A 14324-nucleotide genomic window follows, 5' to 3' on the forward strand; every position below is an offset into this window, starting at 1 on the left:
CCTTGTGCAAACATCATAGGGTGTGCTTACACAAGCCAGATAATAACCTACTACACACCTGGGCTATATGGAATAGTGTATCACTGCTGAACTACAAACCTGAACAGAATGTATTCTGTACTGAATACCGTAGGCAGTTGTAACACAGTGGTAAGTATTCATGTATCTAAACATAGGACAGGTACAGTAAAAAAATATGATGTAAAAGGTAAAAAATGGTACACCTGTACAGGGCACTTAGCATGCATGAGGCTCTCAGGACTAGAAGTTGCTCTGGTGAGTCAGTGAGTGAGTGGTGCGTGAATGTGAAGGCCTGGGACATTGCTGTGTGCTACTTGTAGACGTTAGAAACATGGTGCACTTAGGCTGCACTAAATGTTCTTCCTTCAATAATGAATAAACTTTAGCTTACCATAAGCATTTATAAATTTTTTAATTTTAAAACCTTTTGACTCTTGTAATAACACTTAGCTTAAAACAGAAACACCTTATACAATTGTACAAAAATAATTTCTTTCTTTCTTTTTTGAGATGGAGTCTTGCTCTGTCACTCAGACTAGAGTACAATGGCGTAGTCACGGCTTGATATAACCTTCGCCTCTCAGGTTCAAGTGATTCTCCTGACTCAGCCTCCCAAGTAGCTGGGATTATAGGCACCCGCCACTGCACCTGGCTAATTTTTGTATTTTTAGTAGAGATGGGGTTTCACCATCTTGGCCAGGCTGATCAAACTCCTGACCTCGTTATCCACCTGCTTTGGCTTCCCAAAGTGCTGGGATTACAGGCGTGAGCCGTGGCACCCAGCCTAAAATATTTTCTTTATAATCTTATTCTATAAGCTCTTATCCTATTTTTAAAAATTATATATTTTTTACTTTTTAAACTTTTTTGTTAAAAACTAAGCCACAGACACACACATTAGTCTAGGCCTACACAGGGTCAGGACCATCAGTGTCCCTGTCTTCCACCTCCACATCTTGTCCCACTGGAAGGTGTTCAGGGGCAGTGACACCCATGAAGCTGTCATCTCCTATGAAGAAGCCGTTGGGCTTCTTCTGAAATACCTCCTGAAGGTCCTCTTTGAGGCTGCAAACTTTTTTTTTTAATAAATAGAAGGAATACACTACAAAATAAAGATTAAAAGTATATAATAGTAAATACATAAATAAGTCATTTATTATCATTATTAAGTATTATGTACTGTACATAATTGTATGTCCTACACTTCTATACAACAGGTGGCACAGTAGGGTTTTTTTTTACACAAGCCACACCACAAACACATGTGTTGTGCTATGATATTACTAGATGGTAGGACTCTTTCCGTTCTGTTTTTCAGCTCCATTATAATCCTTTGGGACCACTATCTTGTATGTGGTCTGCTGTTGACTGAAACATTGTTAAGTGGTGCATGACTGTATTTCTAGAACGTTATATAAATAAATCATGGGGTCCGTACTCCCTTTTTTCTGGATTCTTTCGCTTGTCATAATTATTCAGAGATTCACTGATGCTGTATCTTTTCGTTTATTGCTGAGTGATAATCCATTCACGGATTACCAAAATTTGTTTTCTATTCATCTTTTCATAGACATTTAAGTTGTTTTTAGTAACTTAAGAAAGTTACTATAAACATTCACATACAAGTCTGTATGGGAGAATATGCTTCCATTTCTTTTAAATAAATAAATACCTATGAGTGGAATGGCTCGGTAAGATGGTAGGAGTATGTTTAACTTTTTAAGAAACTGCCAAACTGTTTTCCATTGTGGCTGTACTATTTTTTTTTTTTTTTTTTTTTTTTTGAGACAGAGCCTTACTCTGTTGCCAGGCTGGAGTGCAGTGGCATGATCTTGGCTCACTGCAACCTCTGCCTCCCAGGTTCAAGCGATGCTCCTGCCTCAGCCTCCCAGGTAGCTGGGATTACAAGTGCATGCCACCACGACTGGCTAATTTTTGTATTTTCAGTAGAGGCAGGGTTTTGCCATGTTGGTCAGGCTAGTCTGGAACTTCTGACCTCAGGTGATCCACCCACCTCAGTCTCCCAAAGTGCTGGATTACAGGCATTTCATTTGTTCTACATCTTGCTAACATTTGGTCAGCCTTTTTAATTTTTGCCAATTTAATGCATATGTAATGGTGTCTCATTGTGATTTTAGCTTACATTCCCCCAGTTACTAATGATGGTGAGCATCATATCATATGTTTATTTGTCCTTCATTTATCTTCTTTAATGAAAAGTCTGTTCAAACCTTTGGCCCATATTTTCAAAATTGGGTTATTATTAAATTGTGAGTATTCTTTATATATTCTGGATACAAGTCATTCGTCAGATATATATTTCATAAATATTTTCTTCAAGTCTATTACTTACATTTTCACTTTAAAAACTGTTTTTTGAATATCAGAAGTTTTTTATTTTGATATTCAACGTATTGACATTTTTTTCTTTTCAGCTCATTCCTTTTGTGTCCTACTTAATAATCTTGACAAAGCAAGATGATTATGACTTTTCCTCTAGGTTTTCTTCTGAGAGATTTATAGTTTTAGGTGTCACATTTATATTTATGCCTAATTTTGAATTAAGTTTTATATATATGTGTGGTAAGGGTTAAGGTTCATGTTTTGCATATAGATATCCATTTATTCAGTACAATGTGTTGAAAAGGTCATTCAATTTTCCCTGAATTGCTTTTGGCACCTCTGTCAAACATCAACCATATGTGTGTGTTTGTCTGGGGACTCAATATTTTGTTCCTTTAAACCATATTTCTATTTTATACTAATACATTATCCTCATTAGATAATTCATTTTACTAAGTGTTGACATAAGGTAATGTAAGTTCTCTAGCTTTGTTAATCTTCTTCAAAGTTATTTTGATTAGCTCCTTTGCACTTTCATATTGATTTTAAAAACAGCTGGACGGTTTTTATAGGAAAATCTTGTGGGATTTTTGTTAAGAATTGTCTTGAATGCACAGGCCAATTTGGGAAGAATTTACCTCTTAACAGGATTGAGTCTTCTGATCCATGAATATGGTATATATTTCCATTTATTTAAGTCCTTTTAAATTTCTTTCATAAATGTTTAATGTAGTTTTACACATTGTTTAGAAAATTTATCTCTAAGTCTTTCATATAACACTATTCTAAAAGGTATTTTTATTTAAATTTTGATTTCTGATTGTTCTTTGCTAATATGTAGAAATACAAATTTTTTTACATTGACTTTGTACTATGCAAGCATAGTAGAACTCAATTATAGTTCTAGAAACTTTTTTACAGATTCCTTAGGAATCTACATATGCAATCATATCACCTGTAAATCAAGACAATTTTATTTTTCCTTCCTATCTGTGTGCCTGTTTTTGTTCTTGCCTTATTACCCTGACTAGAATATTCAGTACATTGTTGGACAGAAGTGGTGAGAGTGGACATTCTTGCCTTGTTCTAGATTATAGGGGGAAAGAATTTAATCTTTCATTATTAAATAAAGTTTTAACTATAGGTTTTTTAATAGACACCCTTTATCATGTTGAGGAGGTTCCTTTTATTTCTAGTTTGATGACCATTTTTATCAGGAATAGATGTTTTATTTTGTCAAATGTTTACTTTGCTCTTCTTTTCCTAGTTTTATAAGGTGGAAACTTCAACGTCATTGGTTTAAGACCTTTTTTCTAAGTGTTTAGTGCTATAAATTTCCCTGCAATTATTGCTTTAGCTGCATCTCACAAATTTTGATATGTTGTGTTTTAAACTTCATTCAGTTCAAAATACTTTCTAATTTCCCCATTGAATTCTCTTTGGCCTATGGATTATTTAGAACTGTGCTATTTTCCAAATATTTGAGGATTTTCCATATATCTTCCTGTTACTGATTTCTAACTTGACTCCATTATTATCAGACACAATAGTTTTTATGATTTTAGTTCTTTTAAATTATTGAGACCTGTTTTATGGCCCAGAAAATAATCTCTCTTGGTGAAATTTTTAAAAAGTCTTTATGATTGTATTTTACATCTATTTATTTTTTTTTAATTTCAACTTTTATTTCAGATTCAGGGAGTACACATGCAGATCTATTACATGATGCTGAGGTGTAGTACAATTGACCCTATCACCCACGTAATGACCATAGTACTCAATAGGCAGTTTTCCAGCCCTTGTCTCCCTCCCTCCCACTCTAGTAGTCCCTTATTTCTATTATTCCCATTTTTATGTTCATGTGTACCCAATGTTTAGCTTCCATTCATAAGTGAGAAGAAATGGTATTTGATTTTCTGTTTCTGCATTAATTCACTTAGGATAATGATCTCCATCTGCATCCATGTTGCTGCAAAGAGCATAATTTTTTTTTTAATGGCTGTATAGGATTCTAGGGTATGTATGCACTGCATTTTCTTTGTTCAATCCACCACTGATGGATACCTAGGTTGATTCCATGTCTTTTCGATCTTGAATAGTGCTGTGATAAACAAACGCATGCATGTGTCTTCTTGGTAGGATGATTTATGTTCCTTTAGGTGTATACTCAGTGATGGGCTTGCTGGGTCAAATGATATAGTGCAATTTTCATTTCTTTGAGAAATCTCCAAACCGCTTTCCACAGTGGCTGAACTGATTTACATTCCCGCCCACAGTGTGTAAGTGTTCCCACTTCTCCACAGCCTTGCCAACATTTGATATTTTTTGACTTTTTCGTAATAGCCATTCTGGCTAATATAAGATGGTATCTCACTGTGGTTTTGATTTTCACTTCCCTGATGATTAGTGATGTTAAGCATTTTTGCATATGTTTGTTGGCCACTTGTATGTCTTCTTTTGAAAAGTTTTTGCTCACGTCCTTTTTCCTCTTTTTAATGAGATTTTTTTCGCTTGTTGATTTGTTTAAAGTCCCTACAGAGTTTGGGTATTAGACTTTTTTTGGATGCATAATTTGTATGTTTACTCTGTTGATAATGTCTTTTGCTGTGCAGAAGCTCTTAAGTTTAATTACGTCCTACTTGTCAATTTTTGTTTATGTTGCAATTGCTTTGAGGACAATCACAAATCCTCTGAAAAGACTGAATCCAGAAAGGGATTTCCTAGGTTTTCTTCTAGGATTTTTATAGTTTTAGGCCTTACATTTAAGTCTTTAATCCACTTGGTAAATGTTTGTTATGTTTTTAGTATCTGCAGAATTTATTGTGATAGCCCTCTTTTCATATCAGATATTGATAATTTGTATATTTCTTTTCTTTTTTTCCTTGATCAACCTTAATAGAGGTTTATTTTATTCACTTTTAAAAGAAACACCCTTTGACTTGACACACCTGTTGATATTTTTCCATGGTATGTTTTCTGTTTCATTAATTTTTCTCTTCATTATTTCCTTACTTCTACTTTTTTCAAGAATTGTTTGATATTCTTTTTCTAACCTCTTGAGATGGGTATTTAGACATCTGATTTCCAGGCTCTTTTCTTTTCTGATTTGGAGCTATGCTTCTCCTTTAACTGCATCTCGTGAGTTTTGATATAAAATGCATGTCTATGTTGTACTGGGTCAGGAGTGGGGTGCGGTTTTATCAGTCATTCAAGTAGGGGACATATGGGTGGAGAAAGTGAGGAGGCCATGGGAAGAGTTACCACTGTCGCCATGAGAGGTGAAAGGTCTGAGCTCTGGTGATATCAAGAAGCTGGAGTGGAGAGAGTGTCTGTAAGAACAAATATGGCAGCAAGAGGATTAATTCATTCATCTGGTTCACCTGGCTATAGAAGGAGATGAAAGAAGATGGGAGAAGCAGCCCATTGCAGTTTGGAATCCATGGTGATTTATAAAAAAAATATAGCACCTGTGGAAGATGATCTTATTTTGGATTAATTATGGTGACTTTAGAGAGATCAACTGATTTATCAGGAGCTCAGGTGTTATATCGCACTTAGCACAGAAAGTCAACACCAGAACAAAAGAATGCCAAATTACAGGGTTTATTGCCGGCGACCACGGACGACTCACGTCTCTCCAACCCGTGGCAGAGAAAGAAGAGTGACAAGACCTTTTTATACCCACAAAACCACCTTGGGAGTGGGGGTGAGGAACGGAGATGGGAATGAAAGCTGTCAATCACCTCCTAGGCTGAGAGGAGGGTGAGCAGGCTCCAGATATTCCAAGGGCCAGGGGACTTTTGCCATTCCGATTGCCTCCTAAGTGGTTTACAGAGGTCAAGGTAAACATTAGTTTATACATTATTTGGACAGGTGTGGGGTCCACATAATTTTAGGTTACTTGGCGCCAGGATGGAATTATCTGGGGGTGCTTACTTTGGTAAACAAAGGCCAGCAATTCTGGCAGTTACAGATAAGAGAAAGTATGCAGCTTGTCCTCTCTTTGCATTTTGCAAGGTAATCTTAGTAGTTTACAGAAGTCATGGCTAGCAGTCATTGTGAGGAGAATGGAAATGGTTTTCCCATTTTAAAATGGCATTGTACTGGTTCTAATTCTAGGCCAGCTATATCACACAGGGGTTTGGTGTATTTCAGATGTCATCTTGCTGGAGTGATCCACTGTGCCTCCACACTTAACTCAGTTATCCCCAAGGAAACCCTCTAGGAGCACCCTCTTCCCCCACAGTCTGGTTCACATGCTCAGTCTCTGGGCTCCATAGTATTGCATGCCCATCTCTGTAAGCTTTCTCACTTGTAAATAAAATAATTATTGTGATTGTCTGTTCCTATGTGTGGTTCCCACACTGGCCGTTTGGTGCAAGGACTGCGTCTTACTCACTTTACCCTTCTAGTCCCCAGTATTTAATAGCTAGTACTTGACTAAGTACTGAAGGAATGATGCTTTGAATGTTCTTTAATGGTGATTTTAACTTCTGAACTATTTCACTTTAACTCTGAAAACTACTCTGCATTGCATGTCAAATACAGATTGCAAGAAGGAATATAGTGACTTTCTGGCCAGCTGTTTAGTGTTAAATAGAAACAAGTGTCATGTTTGCAGAGTGACAGCTTGAAGTGCCCAAAGCATGGGATGGTTTCAGTCCTGCTGTGTATGGATTTGACTTTGATTTGAAACTTTCTCCCTCCAGCCTTAGGCATCACAGTGTGTGTGCTACATTTCAAGTGGAACTCTCTTCTCAGGGCCTCGGGGTGACTCTCCGGTTACTTAGTGTATGCTCAGGCTCAGCAGGAGATTGACGAGTAGCTTCTTGTTGCTTCTTACGTGTCCTTTTATGGTATGTAGGGCAGGGCTGGATCTGAATGACTGCTAGAAGGGTGGAAAATTCAGTCCTCTATCAGGAGGAATTGGTCCTTATAATCAGAAGCAGAAAATGTCTTCTCGCCTCCAAAACCCTTCTGCTGGAGGATAGTGTAGAACTCTTCTTATGATTATTACTAATTGAAATGAGTGGCAGTTTGGAAGCGACAGGACAACAACATGCATTCAGTTATTGCCAGTTCATAAATTACTCACTTTATTAAATCAAAGAAGGTCAATGCTGTAAGGTCCCTTAGAGTTCACCTGGTCTCACCCTTTGGTTTTGCAGTTGAATAAGCTAAGGCCCAGGGATAATGAGGAGCTTACTGAGGCTCCTTTTGTAAAGTGATGGTGGTACTGGGGTTGACCTTGGTCTTCTTAATAGAGGTCTTTTGACACTCTTAGGTCTCAGAGTCAAGGGAAAATCATAACAGACATGTAATTTTGATCTTTAGTTGATTTGTTAATTACTAAATAGGTATCTCTCAGACACTGCAGTGTAGATTCTGCCAATGATCTTCCAGCCTTACCAGAAGGAAGTAATTTGAACGTAGCCAATGAAGCCAATTCTCACATGATCCCAACTTCTAGATTCCCCTGATTCTCCACCTGAGTCTCTTCTTACCTGTGCCCTACCCAAATCTGACCCAGCCTTTGCAGAGCTGCACAAAGCCAGTTCCAGAAAGCCTTCTCTGATCTCATGTGCGCACTGCATGGATTCCTCCTCTGACCTCCTCTTTTGAGCATGTGCTGGCTGTGTGGGTGTGCACTGGTGAACCCAACAGCATCTCCCCCCACCCGTTCCCCCACTTACCACTCCCAAGGGAACTGCAGAGGGAAACTTAAGGACAGCTTCCCTGTCACACCCTGTACTCTGAGTGCCCCGAGCCCACTGATTTCTTGAGGGAAATGCGCTGTGATGCTGCGTCCCCAGGATGGGCAGAAGCCATGTGCCTGTTGTGATTCATGAATGGCCTTTGCAGATGTAGCCAGAGTTAGCATGAAACTGGGCAACCCTGGTGTGACAACACTGATCTCTTTACCAGCATATTAATTTTGAAATATCCCGTGAGTCATGGACATTAGGACTATTAAATTGTTCTCTTTTAGAATAACTCAACCAGGCCTTGTGCTGGGAGGTTGATGTATTCTGGGACAAGAGGATTTCTCATTATCTGATGTTTGTGCTTCTTGCCTTGTTTGCGTCTTTTCTTGCTCTGAAAGGTGATGCCTCTGCTCTCCTTCAACTTGGATCTCTGGAACCTGAGTCTCTCTTGTTCTCAAGATCCCTAAATATTATGGTTAGTTCTTACCAACTTTTCACTTCCCCAGCATTGCTTCTTGGCTTTCCAGGCATACTGAGAAGCACCAAACATACCTTCAGCAGTAAGCATGGAGGAATGGAAGGAGCACAGGAGTCTGGGTGTAGGAGGTTCTTAAAAAGGGCAGCTGTGATTCTGATTAGACAGGATTTCCCTTTGTGCTAGGATCAGGACCATCTAGACAGGCGAAGGACACTGAACTCAGTCTCAGGGAAAAGCTGATAGGTCATGGTGACAGCAGACAGGACCACATGGGCATGCAGACAGTGGCATAGGCTGGCCTGTATGTGCAGGCAGGTGTGTGTGAGCATGTGCACCAGGGGGGGGCCCTATTGGCGTTCCTAGAAGATAAGTTATGGGTGAGTGGAGGGATGGGTGAATGAGGCTGGAGAGTTGGCGGGTACGAGGTCGCTCATCCACTTAATTCACCCAACATCTTGCAAACTAAGTGCCAGGCACTGTAAAAGACACTGAGAGTACAACAGTAAACAATGCAGACACAAACCCTGTCATCATGGAGCTTGAGATCCAGGAGCAGACACAAGCAATAAATGAGATGCATGTTAGGATAAGTCAGCCCCGAGTCTCAGCCCTACCTCTGCCAGCCACTGCCTGTAGACTTGGGCAAGCAGCCTAAGCACGGTGCATAGAGGTGACAGCACACACTCACTGAGCCCCGAGTAGAACAAAAGGCCCAGGACAGCATGTGACAGGGATTCTAAAATGTGGTGATCTTTGGTAGGTCATGGTGTGGGGGTAGCAGCAGGAATTGTTTCATTTGCCACACTTGAGTGTTAGGAGCCAAGAGGAACATTTCCTGGTTTTGTTTTGTTTTTTGAGATGGAGTCACTATGTCGCTCAGACTGGAGGGCAGTGGTGCAGTCTTGGCTCACTGCAACCTCTGCCTCCCAGGTTCAAGCAATTCTCCTGCCTCAGCCTTCCAAGTAGCTGGGATTGCAGGTGCCTGCCACCATGCCTAGCTAATTTTTGTGTTTTTAGTAGAGTTGGGGTTTCACCATGTTGGCCGGGCTGGTCTTGAAATCCTGACCTCAGGTGATCCGCCTGCCCCTTTGGGATCTGTAATCCCAAAGTGCTGGGATTACAGGCATGAACCATGGCACCTGGCCTCCATTTTCTGGTTCTTTGATTTCAGAAGTGTCCCAAGTCTTCTACACTGAGTTATATTTTGGAAAAAAAAATGTCATTTCCTCTTCTCATTTATTGCCCTAAATGTGTATTTTTTTCAAGTGTTGTCTTAAAATTTAATATGCTAGTTCTATTTCTCAAATAAGCTAAGTCATTTTTAACTCCAATTTCTTTTTTAATTTGTGGCAAAATACGCGTAGCCTGAATCTTTCCCATTTTAGCTGTTGTTACGCATTCAGTTCAGTGGCATACGCTGCTGTGAAGCCATCTCCAGAACTTTTCTGTCTTCCCAAACTGAAACTCTACCCATGAATCAACTCCCATTTTCCCTCTGTGGCCCCTGGCAGCCCCCCTTCTACTTTCCGTCTCTAGGAATTTGATGACTCTACGTACCTCACAGAGCAGAGTCATCCAGCATTCGCCCTTGTGTCTGGCGTACTGCTTCCCAGTTCATCCGTGCTGTAGCATATATGTATGTTAAGGCTCAAATCCGAAGTGCCGGGACTATCAGGGCTGTGGGCCTGACCCTCGCAGGAAGGGTCGAAGGCTCCAGCAGATGACAGGGTAGAGGAAGTGAGAAAGTTGTGGCTAAGAGCACCTCTAACGTTACGATATGTACCCATCAGAAGGAGACTTGTCCCCAGGCACTGTGAGAGTCTATGGGAGATTTGTTCCCAGGGTCTAGCAAGCAGAACCCGGAGCCAACCTGGGTGTGTCTTTCAGTAGCAAGGAATTGTGAACTGTCTTCCCGAGAGGGGTCACCCCCCAGGGTTCCTCAGTGAACTTTGGGAGGCAGAGTTCAACTATCGCCTGAAATTGTCTCAAAAAAGTAAGTGCTAAACCAAAAGAGGTCTTTGCACAAACAGAGCACAGTACCAGGGGAAACCATGCCAGTCTTTGACTTCACGGGCGTAACCAGGCACAGCCGTCCCTAGACTCAGCAGCTGCTGGCTCCCATCTTACGTGACACCACCACTAGGCCAGGGAGGAGTAGGTGCCTCTGCTCCCAGATGGTTAAGTGGCATCAAGTAAAATGGAAAATGTGCTGGACTGGCCCTGAGTGGCCTGTGTAGGACACTGGCTCCAAGACAATGGACCTCGCTGGGCTCCCAGAGCCGGGTTACACTGATCAGTTCTGAGGGTGGACCACAACTCAGATCCTTTGAGATTTTAGGAACTCAGAAGCTGAGGACACTACTTCCTTTCTTTGAGGTGGTCCATAACTTGGGTGATTTGGAGGGTGGCAATGACGACAAATGCCATCAAGAGTAATTCCCTGCATTTGACCCTCCTTGAGTCCATTCACTTTCCCTGGGGCAGGAGGACAATGGTGGTGCTTATTGGTGTTGAGGACTCACTGGGGGCCAGCAGCCGGCCCAAGCCCTTCCCAAACACTGTCAGCTTTACTCCTCCCATTTCCCCGGTGTGGCGACTGCTCCCACTTGACAAAGGAGAGTGAAGCTCTGAGAGGCCCAGTCTCAGGACTGTGGCTGGCGCGGCTGGGACTAGACCCTGGTCTGCCTGTCTCAGGGTCCCCAGCTTGGTTGAATGATGAGATGACTCATGGCCTCTCCATGTCAGCCACAGAAGTGGGTGTCAGTCAGTGCCACTTTCCAGAGAGCCCAAGGAGTCATAAAGTCCAACCAGCTGTCTCAACAAAGCTATTTCCAAATCCTCGGGGACAGGAAGGCTGTCCAGAGAGGCCCTGGCTGAATGGCCATTGAGTCTGAGTGCCTCTGAAAGGAGTATCAGGGTCTTGGTTCCTCTCGCCCCTGCCAGCAGCTTTGTCACACCAAGCAAATCAGCAGAACCGGGCCTGGAGCTTCCTGATGGAGGGAAATGCTTTCCTCCAGTTGGGTCCTTTCCTTTCTGCAGCTCCAGCAGGGGCTCACTGCTCAGGGCAGCGCCAGGCTATGGAGCCCTGACCATAGGTGCTGGCTTGTCCCCAGAGCACTGGATGAGGCTGAGGAGGAAGGCGTCAGCTTGGTCCGTTCTTCCCCTTTGACACCTGATGCCCAGCCATGATGGCGCCTCAGCTGTTCCTCCATGACATGATGAAAAAGAGGCAGAAGAAGGAGGAGGCATCCTGATCGTGTGAGGAAAGGGAGGGAGCGAGTGTTATTTGTCCCAAGAGGATGTCAATGTTTGCAGGGCACAGGCACCCCACCCATCAGCCCCGGCTCCACTTACCCTGGGTAATGGAGGGCTGGTTCCAGGACCAATAGTTCTGCACTTCTGAAAGCATCCACCTGACTTTATTTCCGGCTGCTCTGTCTACCTCCAGAGACAGGCACAGGGTAGATGCTGGTAAATACCCCTCGAATCGAATCAGAACTTACTTGTCTTTGTGCCCACAACTTTTCTGCACCTCTGGACCTATCTTCTGGCATCCCTGATGTGGAGCAGCTGGGCGGTCCCAGGAATTCCCAGATCTTCTGAAAATGAAGGATTCCAGGAAAGCTGGCGGGCATCTCTGACGGAGGGGGCCGCTTGGCCAGAGGTGACCTCCATCCAGCTGGCACAGGGTGTGACTTGGACATCACTCTTGCTTTATGGAAAAATAATCTACAAGTACCCTGGGTGGGTCCTGTGCAGGCTCTGCCTTGTGGGAGTGACTCTGCGTTTCCAAAGAGACTTGGAAACATGGTTCCTCATGGTCTCCATTTATGAGAAGTGGCCATTTTTGTGAAGTAAGTTGTTTCAAAACAAGGGCAGCGAATGGAATGTGTGTCTGTGTGTGCATGTCTTCTCAAAAAGAACTGCATCTTCTCAACCCTGTGCTGACCTTCAGCTTCATGAGGAGGTTATTTGGAGCTTAGTATTAAGCTGAACTGAATATAGTAGAAATGATCCTGAAACCAGCTGCTCAAACTGGTTACCTAACACATCCGTTCTCTTCTTTTTAATTTTACCAGAAAGCACTTTTGAAGTGCCTCATTTGGTCGCTTACAGGAAAGGCAGCATATGTACAGGAGCAGTTAGGGGTCCTGGGTTCCCGTCTGGGCTGAGCCTCTGTTTCTCATCTGTGAAATGAAGCTAACAATCCTTGCTCTGTCTGCCCCACAGGAAGTTTGTGACACTCAAGTGAGAAAATGCATATTGAGGTCCTCTGTCAAGTAACATGTGTTCCCATCAGTCACTTTATACACATTTACTGGGCACCTACTATGTGCAGAATTCAGTGTTAGATGCTGAAGGGAATATAAGCATTTGTCTCCATTACTGTCTCTGGGGCTGGACTTTATAAAATGTCATCTAAGCTACCATCTGCTTCCACATACCTGACCCCTCCGTAAAGACCCAGGCCCCATCCCCCTCTGGCTGGTGAAGCCACTAGTCTGTATGACATGGCTTTCCCTAGCCTGGGCTTATTCCAGAAAGGAGTTTGCTGAAGGCCTGTTATTCTTCTTTGTGCCTCTGCTAAGCTTTCCCAAGAACCGTTGCTTTCTGGACCGGGATATAGGACAGAGATTGAGGCCGCTCTTCCTCAGCTTGCGTCTGCACAACATCACCAAAGGTAAGAGGTAAGCCCTAGCCCAGGTGAGCACATCCACGGGAAAGCTGCTGGGCACCTGTCCACTCCTCAGCCACTGCTGGGGGAGCCCCACCTGATGTTTCCAAGGGAATCGGCTGAAACATGGCATTGCCACTTCCAATCTGAGTGACTTGGGGAAAGTCATATAGCTGCTTGGTCTCACTTTCTCTATCTGTAAAATGGGGATAATTGGAACTCTGATGAAATCTGATGATGGCTAGAAGGGGCTTGTATCTTGTGAAGCAGTGCACAGCTGCCAAGGGCTGTTTTATTGGCATTGAATTGATTGAATTGTATGTCCTACTTCTTCACACGGTTCACTTCTAGGCCCCTTGTTCTGCAGTTTGGGAGGAAACTCTGGATCTGTGCTCCCTCAACCTCATGCTCTGGGCACAGGGGATGGCACCTGTCACTTGGAAAGAGGAAAGACATATTGGGGAGCATGTTATCAGCAGTCCAGGAGGCCACCCATGAGATCTTTGCATCTGAAAGGACATCTGAGAACATTTTCAAAGCCGTTTCCAGCTATCCAGATATAATAAGTAGCTCCAGAACTCAGGAATGGTTGATGTTTTGTCCAAGTTGCTTCTAAACACTCTAGAAACACTGATGACCTGACCTCAGACCTCCTTTGCCAGGCAGGACTGCAGCCAGGGGGCTGCGAATGTTAGGGTGAGGAATGGTGGCAGGGAACACTGTTAACTTTCTCCCAGGGATCGAGGAACGGAGATCTACGAAATAAAAACAAAATAAAATAGAAAAAAATATATGGAAATTTTAATCGGATCTGTGTGCAGCCTAAATAACTTCTTCCTTTTTGCTTTGTAATTTTTTGACAATATTGTGAAAACTGAAATATCTTTAAAAAATAAGGAGGACTGGTCAAAGCTGATCTTCAAGGGCCACTTATGGCTTTTCCTTTTACAAGGAAAACAAAAAAAATAGTTCTTTTTGTTTTTAACATCTTTTTTATTGCATTTTAGGTTTGGGGGTACATGTGAAGAACATGCAAAATAGTTGCATAGGTACACACGGCAGTGTGATTTGCTGCCTTCCTCCCCATCACCTATATCTGGCA

At 42.4% G+C, this 14324-nt stretch overlaps 1 protein-coding gene across 8 annotated transcripts in view; it reads left to right on the plus strand.

The window, feature by feature from the left end:
* The window catches only part of BTBD16 (BTB domain containing 16), a 69691-nt gene that overhangs the window by 47842 nt on the left and 7525 nt on the right, over positions 1 to 14324 (plus strand). For all 8 annotated transcript variants that reach the window (XM_035269336.3, XM_078346695.1, XM_078346696.1 and 5 more), the window contains one exon: positions 13137 to 13228. In XM_035269336.3, the coding sequence (XP_035125227.3) occupies positions 13137 to 13228 (92 nt within the window). The remainder of the gene's footprint in view (positions 1 to 13136; positions 13229 to 14324) is intronic.

Source organism: Callithrix jacchus, chromosome 12 (genome assembly GCF_049354715.1).
Source record: "Callithrix jacchus isolate 240 chromosome 12, calJac240_pri, whole genome shotgun sequence".
Taxonomy (NCBI): Eukaryota; Metazoa; Chordata; class Mammalia; order Primates; family Cebidae; genus Callithrix; species Callithrix jacchus.